Source organism: Ictalurus furcatus, chromosome 24 (assembly GCF_023375685.1).
Source record: "Ictalurus furcatus strain D&B chromosome 24, Billie_1.0, whole genome shotgun sequence".
Classification (NCBI taxonomy): Eukaryota; Metazoa; Chordata; class Actinopteri; order Siluriformes; family Ictaluridae; genus Ictalurus; species Ictalurus furcatus.
Genome location: NC_071278.1, coordinates 4,965,187 through 4,973,411, shown reverse-complemented (window position 1 = coordinate 4,973,411; position 8,225 = coordinate 4,965,187). Strand labels below are relative to the sequence as shown.

The 8,225-nt window shown below is 39.9% G+C and overlaps 2 protein-coding genes across 2 annotated transcripts; one reads left to right on the top strand and one right to left on the bottom strand.

Moving 5' to 3' along the window:
• Nucleotides 1-1,033, bottom strand: LOC128600180 (ATP-dependent DNA helicase Q4-like). Its single transcript, XM_053612450.1, has 3 exons — nucleotides 654-1,033; nucleotides 444-552; nucleotides 1-193 (listed from the first exon to the last, which is right to left on the bottom strand). Exons 1-3 carry the CDS (start codon nucleotides 789-791, stop codon nucleotides 72-74), a joined length of 369 nt encoding a protein of 122 aa, XP_053468425.1. The 5' UTR covers nucleotides 792-1,033; the 3' UTR covers nucleotides 1-71.
• Nucleotides 1,034-5,534: 4,501 nt separating this feature from the next.
• On the top strand, nucleotides 5,535-7,811 carry LOC128600804 (olfactory receptor class A-like protein 4). The gene is made up of 4 exons (XM_053613503.1): nucleotides 5,535-5,798; nucleotides 6,708-6,971; nucleotides 7,223-7,477; nucleotides 7,602-7,811. Exons 1-4 carry the CDS (start codon nucleotides 5,535-5,537, stop codon nucleotides 7,809-7,811), a joined length of 993 nt encoding a protein of 330 aa, XP_053469478.1.
• The last annotated feature ends 414 nt before the right edge of the window (nucleotides 7,812-8,225 follow it).

Sequence of the window (8,225 nt, the reverse complement as noted above, 5' to 3'; positions counted from 1 at the left end):
AAATACAGATAAACTGAGAAATCTCACACATAACTGAATCAGCAGTGAATAACGGAGGAGTCTCTGTTCAGTTACCTTGTTCTAATAATCTCCTGAGTGGCTAAGCGGATGATCTCATTGAAGTCAAACTGGAGATATTTTCGCCAGTAACGCCGGTCTCGGCCGTACGTCTGCGCCGGATAACACGGGCTTCCTGAGAATCCAGTGTTTATAAATAAAAATTACTACAAAGGAACAAGTTACAACGGAATCGTTTTTTATTATTATTATTATTAATTGTAATAATGAATTATTAATAATAATGATTAGCTTTGTTAGCATTATTCAGTGTATGATGTAATGTCAAATGTCTTGATTAAATATGGGGATGGAACATGTAATTACAGACAAATTATGACTTGCAGCAGAAGTCCTTATAGAGAGACAAAAATGAGGACACGCACCAATCCCATGGAAAATCCTCGCCACGGCACGGCCTGAGAACTTTTCATCACTCCGACTGGCCAGGAAAGCTCTCACATCAGCGCGGATCTGATCCTCCCAGTCCTTCAGCTGACACACAGTCAACAGCACAATGATCAGATTGTTCCGGATTACTCCTTGTTCAAGCTCCTGCTGATGAAACATGGCTATAACCTCACACACATACACACCTTAAACTTGCTGAAGGTCTCGTCCTCATCGTCCTGCTCCTCCTCATACTTGCTCAGGTCCAGGTCTCGCCTCTTCTCAAAATAATCAGCCAGAAGCTCCTTCAGCCTCAGGCTCCTGGCTTCGTCCAGCTCATCCATGCAGAAGCTACAGTTCCGATACGCAACACTGCACGCACATCAACACACTTTCACTTAAGGAGAAAAGAAATCCAACAGGCTAAACACCAACATAAAGTCAAAAATAATAAGTAGGCACAAATAAATAAATAAACAAACAAGGGAACCATTTTAACAGAAACAGCAGATCAAGACCTTGGAATTCGAAGGCAAAAAATTATTATATATAATAACAGAGATCGCTCCTCCCGCGACTGCCGCTGTGGGGCTGAAGGGACAGCTCCGCTTCAGCACCACCAATGTTCTGGACAGCCGGAGAGCGCGTGGCGGCGGGGCGGGGCCGCCGACACACACACGCCTGCTGAATGGCGGGCGGCACGGGAAAATTCCACCATCCAGAAGGCGATGAGAGAGTATAAAAGTGGCGATACTCCGCTCGCACGAGAGCGAAGGCTTTCCGGGCACGTGCATTAATCCGTGTTGTGGTTTTTTCAGACGAGACCGATGCGATCGGAGACTCCGCCCCCTGACCGCACCCGCGGCGCTGCCTGACGGGAAAAAAGAGGATCCCAGCCACTCGGGAAAACCCCAGCACAACGCCAGCAGCCCCGCGACGACTGAGCATTTAATCTCACGGTCACCCTTGTGCACACACACGCATACACACACACACACACACTCTCACGGACTTTTGTAAATAAAATTCCCCACGTGTTCACCCGAAGCAGCCTCCTGCGTGTCTGTGTACTGCCCACCGCTGACTAAATTCCCTTCAATATAATATATATATATATATATATATATATATATATATATATATATATATATATATATATATACACTCTTTATATAAAAAAAGAGAGGCTGGTGGACAATTAACTGTTTATAGCTGTGATAACAGGAAATAATATGTTTCACAGACATTTCACACATTTAATGTAACAATAAATGGATAAAGTAAAGCGTGTCTTGTTTAATAAATAAAAAATAGAAACATTGATTAAATTATTGGAACAGAAGAGGAATGAAATATTTTGTTACACGTGGTTGTAAAGAAAATAATCAACTTTGGTGTTGTACGTCTGGCTGCATGACATCATTATTGCTCACTGATCATTTTCCTATAACAGCACACCCCAAGTGTTATAGTGATACTTTTATTTTATCTGCATTCCACTGAAAAAGTTCCAGTTTTTTTTCATTGCTCCACAGAACAGAATCCCAAAACTTCTGTGGCTTATTTATATGATTTTGAGCTACTTTTCTTGTGCTTTGGGGTCAGTAGTGGTGTACGTCTTGGAGTTCTGGCATGAAAACCTTCTGCGTTTAGTACGTGCCTTACTCTGCTCACTGAAACCTCAGTGGCTGTTGCCACCAAGTCTTGCTGCAGGTCTTTTGCTGTCACTTGAGGGTTTTTCACAACCTGCCTTCTCAGAAATCTGCTTGCAGCTGTTAATAGCTTCCTTTTTCTGCCCCGTCCAGGTATTTCATCCATTTTCTACCCCTAGCCAGTTCAGGTATTTCATGTGTTCCAGCTCATGCACACCTGCTGCAATTAATGAAGCCCTTGATTATTTGCATCTGGTGTGCTTGAGACAACACCTGTTTTGCATATGTGTGCTGTTGTGAGGGATTCTATTCGAGGGGGTTGAATAATTTTGAGACTGGAGAAATCATAAGTTGCCTTTTGAGTTGAATTTGGGGAAACCACTTGAAGCATTCGTTGTGTTGAACCATTTCAATTGCTTTTGTCTGATTTGTTCATTGCAAACAGCTGAAATTCTGTACACTTTGACATTAAACCTGATTTGCAATAAAAGATGCTGCAATTGGATGAGAAGATTTCACGCAACAAGTAGCAATCATGGTGAAGATGAAGGCGGTTTCTAAAGTTCTCAGGGACAACATTATTAAATAAAAGAATGGAAAAAGCTACAGAGCTACAGAGAGTTATTCAACTGGTTCAATAACATGCAGGTGGAAATTTCAAGCAACTACAACTAATCGTACCCAGAGAGTTGCATAATGCAAGATTTCTAAACTAGCACTCACAGGCTAATGATAAGGAAGGTAAGAGAGAAGCCATGAGTCACTGGAAAGAGTTGTAGGATGAACTAGTTATATTTCCAGTCTAGTTAAATTTAAGTCTTTCCTGGTTTTACTACCTAATCTTCATAAAGAAAATCATACAATGCCAAACATGGGCAATGTGATAAGAAAAGGTACAAATGTTAACCCTGACCCTGCCAATTGATCTTAGCCTACATCATTTTCTTTATGACTTGAAAAATTATTTTTGCAAACTCTGTTAGTAGTATGGACAGATTTGGTATTGCTTATACAAGTCCAGCAGTCTGGAATTTGGTTATTTTATTTTCATCTCTCGGTACTAATGTCCAAAAATAATTTTGTGCAATAGAAGTATAAACCAGACATCTATATTACTGTGCCTATTATGTACATTAAAAGACTCCACTAAAATAAACAGTGAATGTTGAATAAATGGCGGTATAAAAGTATAAGAACTAATCTATTATAGTTAAAAAAAAAAAAAAAAAAAAAGTTAATTGTTCAACCAAATAAAAGCCCATTTAGGTTTCTGTTAAGTAGTTAGCTAGCAAGCAACAAAATTTGCCTAACAGTTAGTTTTTTCTTTATTTAAAATTTAAACTACAAGATAGTTGGAGCAAGTTGGAGTTAATAATTAATAGCAAGTTAATAGTTGGCGCAAGAAACGAAACCAAAATAATAAATCCAACTGTTTAGTGTTTTTGTTTCCTTTTACTGATGTGCATGTCCTATTCTTATTCTCCTTACTCTTTGATTAGTACATATTGATTTAACTTTAAACCCATAAACAATTCCTTTTGTGACATATAGCAAGAAATGGCAGTGACAGAAGTGATTATAAAGTCTTACCTTCTGTCTTTCACCTGTTTTTTACTTCAATTAAAGTTAAAGGATACGATCTGGGTTCTTGCTTGTCTTTAACATCCCAGTATAAAAGCACCGTCAGTCTTTTCACCCACTTTAATAATATTTGTAGCCGAGGTGGTTAACTAATTAGTCTGCTAACAAGGTTTGAATCAATTAGGCAAAGGTCAATTAATTCCCAGTTTCTCTATTAATGCATGCTCAGCACATTGTTAAAAAAAAGGATGACGTCTATGGGAAATCCCAACACATCCACATCATCCTCATTCCCAGCAAGAATGGCGTTTCTGTTTATTTCATAGGCAGCAAGATAAGCTAATTAGATGTATATGTAATGTAAGTGTATATGGTGGAACCGGACGGACGCACACATCCAAAGGAAGATGCATGAACAGAGACAAATCAGTCGTCCAGTGCATCACAAAAATGGAATTATATGCAACAGCAGCTACAGACTCAGATACTAAGACACTAAGAAGCAATTATGTTTGTGTTTAATTATTTCATGATTGCTCAATTGCTCAAATTGTGAAATGGATCTTGTTAGGGGGTGCACAGTGGCTTAGTGGTTAGCACGTTTGCCTCACACCTCCAGGGTCCGGGGTTCGATTGCTGCCGGGGCCATGTGTGTGCGGAGTTTGCATGTTCTCCCCGTGCTGCGGGGGTTTCTTCCGGGTACTCCGGTTTCCTCCCCCAAGTCCAAAGACATGCATGGTAGGCTGATTGGCGTGTCTAAAGTGCCCGTAGTGTATGTGATTGTGCCCTGCGATGGATTGGCACCCTGTCCAGGGTGTACCCTGCCTTGTGCCCAATGCTCCCTGGGATAGGCTCCAGGTTCCCCGTGACCCTGAAGAAGGAGTAAGTGGTAGAAGATGGATGGATGGATGGAAATTGTTAGTTTACAAAAAGATGCAATTTGCTGCATGGAAATGCATATTTTATGTCCGTAATTTATTTAATGTTCTATTTAATACACACATCTTTTACGTTCTGTTGCATGAATACTGACATTTTTTCCCCCATACATCTGCATTCTGTCCATGGAGACCTGTAAATTTCTTTCTTTGGCTCATTGGCAGTTTGTAATTTTCAGTTAAGGATTTTGTAATGTTACTCACTGTAAAATTATTATTTTACTGGAGGTAGGTGCGGTTTCATGGAGAATAAATTACATTTAGTTAACTAATGTACTGACCATAGGTGGCATTGTGGCATAGTCAGTAGCTGGCAGAAAGCTATTATATCCATGTAACTTAATCACAAGCCAGCAACCAATTAAACCAATTAAAGTTTATTCCAATAGTGACGTAAATCCTACTAAAATCCTTGAACAACAGGTGGCCATCAGAAAATAAACACTCCCTCACTGACGATAGCAGAGCTTGTTGATTAATTAGTTGTTAACAACATGTGTTCCAATTAGCCGAATTAATTAATCCTCCATTATGGAGGATGCAGGCTCAGCTAAACAAAAGGTTTCACTATATTTGGTGAAATCTCTTTCATCGGCAGTATCTTAATTGAACTAGCCTAATGGAGAACCTAGGGGAGCTGATCCTGAACTTGTTGAGTTCAGTATCCTCCGTCTGATCCACAGAGCTAAAGACACAACTCTACATTTAGGATTGGACCTATTGGCCCTGAAGAGGTGGGATCAAATGCAGGCAATGAGAAACAGGAAGCATCTGAGATAAGGACCATTTGGTAGAACATCGATTACAATCATACTGGTAGTAGTACAGAGAGGGTTAGCTTTACGAGTATAGGCATTTTCTCTATGTCTTACAGGTCATAGGACAGATTAATTATTTATTATGAGATTTATCCACGATGATAGCCAATAAAACTGTCACGTTGATTAAAAAGGCACCAACAGGTCAGCTGACAGGTGTCCCGATGGCTTTATACCTAGTCCTGGTGCTGCTTGGAATTCTGGGAAATGCTATGGTGATCTTGGTGGTAGGGAACAGTATTATTCGGGAGCCTGGAGGGGGACGCAACTCTGACATGATCCTGGTCAACATGGCCTTATCTAACCTGCTGGTGTCGGTGATGAGGAACACCCTGCTCGTCACCTCAGACTTTGGACTCGAGGTACACGGAGTGTGTGAGTGTCTGTGTGTGTGTGTTGGGGGTTATACAAGAGGAGGAAGAGGATGTATTCAATTCAATTCAATTTTATTTTATTTGTATAGCGCTTTTTACAATAGACATTGTCTCAAAGCAGCTTTACAGAAATATCAACACGGTATATAGATATTAAAGGTGTGAATTTATCCCAACTGAGCAAGCCACTGAGTGGCGATGGTGGCAAGGAAAAACTCCCTAAGATGTTAAGAGGAAGAATCCTTGAGAGGAACCCGACTCAGAAGGGAACCCATCCTCATCTGGGTAACAACAGATAGTGTGAAAAAGTTCATTATGGATTTATATGAAGTCTGTTTGGCCTTAGAAGCAGCCGTAGTCCCAGCAATCTGGAATTGGAGTAGAGAATTGGGTGTAGGGTGAGGTTTCCCAAAAGCATCAAAAGGTTAAGATAATGTTAACAGGAGGAGAAAGTAGTTATTATGATATTCGCTCTACATTATAATGGTGTTGCAGTGCTCTGGGGAATCTCAGATTTGAACTGAAAAACAGGCTGGAAAGCTGACTAGATTTTTACTACACATTGTTTAAAGGATAAAATTGATTGATCAGTTATAACAGTGCACATACAGTATGTGGGACTCCTACAAATATTTAACTCCTACAAACTACTGAACAAGTTACAATTACAACTGATCTCTGGTGATTACTGTGGGTGAAAAAAAAGACATAAACGTTTTATTTTGATTCCATCCTGGCCAGCTAGGATCAATGCCAAGTGTTTGATTTGTACACATAAATTTTCACTTCACAAGGACTGAAAAGAGAATATCTGTGATGGTATTGTAGCTCATCTATTTGCCTCAATCTCTTGCCAGTGACATATTAATAATGTTTCTGTTTCATCTCTTGCTGAAGGTGTTACCCGGTAAGGACTGGTGTCGGTTCCTGATGGGCGTGTGGGTCTGGCTTCGTGCAGCGAATGTTTGGTCAACGCTTTTTCTGAGTGCTTTCCACTTTTACACTTTGAAAAGGATAGGCCCTCCTACCGCTAGTCTAAACCCATCACGTGGTCCTCCCAAAGCCCTACTAATGTGCTTCGGTCTCATCTGGACCCTCAATCTCCTCTACTCGGTCCCTGCTTTTGTGTACTCTACAAATGGAGGCAAGAACGCCAGTGAGGTGAGGGAAGGAAAGAAACAGCATACAGTATATCTATGTTCCACAATGTCTACATTTACATTCACTTTATCAAATGTGGGCCGTCACTGTCCACATGACATAAAAACAAAATACTACTCACTATCATAGTTTCAATGTGTGACTAATCAATAAAAAGACAAATCCATTCAGTTATTCAGCCGATAGGGTTGAAAAGAGGAAGAAACAAATCACAGATCACTCACTAGTCCATTGTCTTTGTTCCTCTACAGACATTGATGTTAGTGAGCAGTACAACACGTCCACTACTGCGCTGCTTGTGGGATTTTCCCTCCATTTACAGTGGGCTTGTATTTGCCACCACGTCCATGGTGATCCATGAGGTCATCCCCATCGTCCTCATGAGCGCCACCAACCTGGGCTCGCTCCTTATACTGTACGCACACGGAAACGCACACAAGACCACCAGTAAGGATCAGGATGCTCCGGTTCTACGCAGAGTGCCGGCGGAGAGACGTGCAGCCAAGGTCAAACATTTATTACATTTTATATAATGTTCATTTCAGAAAGATTATAGAAAAACCAGACCTTATTTCAATTTCTATTCATGTCCCTGTGTTTATGCTTTTATAATATTCTCCTCCTGTCTAGGTCATTCTAGCCTTGATCATTTTGTTCATCATTTCCTGGGGTGCCAGTGTCATCTCAGTGAACTACTTTAACTACAACCGTGGTGCCTCATCTGCATACCTGCTGGTTCTTGCACGTTTCTTCAACAGTGGTTTTATTGCTTTGTCCCCCATCATACTGGCTGTGGGACACCGCAAACTCCGAGAGGTCATAAAGTCTATTGTCAAGTAAAGACAGTAAGCTTATTATGCATGAAAGCATATCTAAAACCTGTCTATACTTTAGTTTATGATCTAATAGTGTCAAAATGAATTAAACATTTTACTGGATTCAATAAACATAGACATATGTACATTTTTCTGGAAACTCTGTGTAATTGTATATTACATAATGCAACATGTCATGTATTTTAATGCAACATTTTATTTATTTTGTTTATTTATTGAATTATTTAACCCGTTAAACAAAGGTGTTCAACAGAGATCCATTTCTGGTCCTGTCAAATATTCTGTTTTTAATATATTTCATTGTTAAATCGTAAGGAATGTTTATATTCATAGTAATATTCATTTATTCATTGTAATAGTCATACTACGTACAGGCATGTTTTTGCAAACAAAAAAAGATTCTTTATAATGATATGTA

Excerpts from the sequence above, each read along its gene's own strand:
- LOC128600180 (XM_053612450.1), bottom strand. The coding sequence starts at position 791 with ATGGATGAGCTGGACGAAGCCAGGAGCCTGAGGCTGAAGGAGCTTCTG. Across the intron at positions 553-653 it reads AGACCTTCAGCAAGTTTAAG|CTGAAGGACTGGGAGGATCA; the intron begins GTGTGTATGTGT and ends ACTGTGTGTCAG. Across the intron at positions 194-443 it reads GAGGATTTTCCATGGGATTG|GAAGCCCGTGTTATCCGGCG; the intron begins GTGCGTGTCCTC and ends CTGGATTCTCAG.
- LOC128600804 (XM_053613503.1), top strand. The coding sequence starts at position 5,535 with ATGATAGCCAATAAAACTGTCACGTTGATTAAAAAGGCACCAACAGGT. Across the intron at positions 5,799-6,707 it reads CCTCAGACTTTGGACTCGAG|GTGTTACCCGGTAAGGACTG; the intron begins GTACACGGAGTG and ends CTCTTGCTGAAG. Across the intron at positions 7,478-7,601 it reads CGGAGAGACGTGCAGCCAAG|GTCATTCTAGCCTTGATCAT; the intron begins GTCAAACATTTA and ends CCTCCTGTCTAG.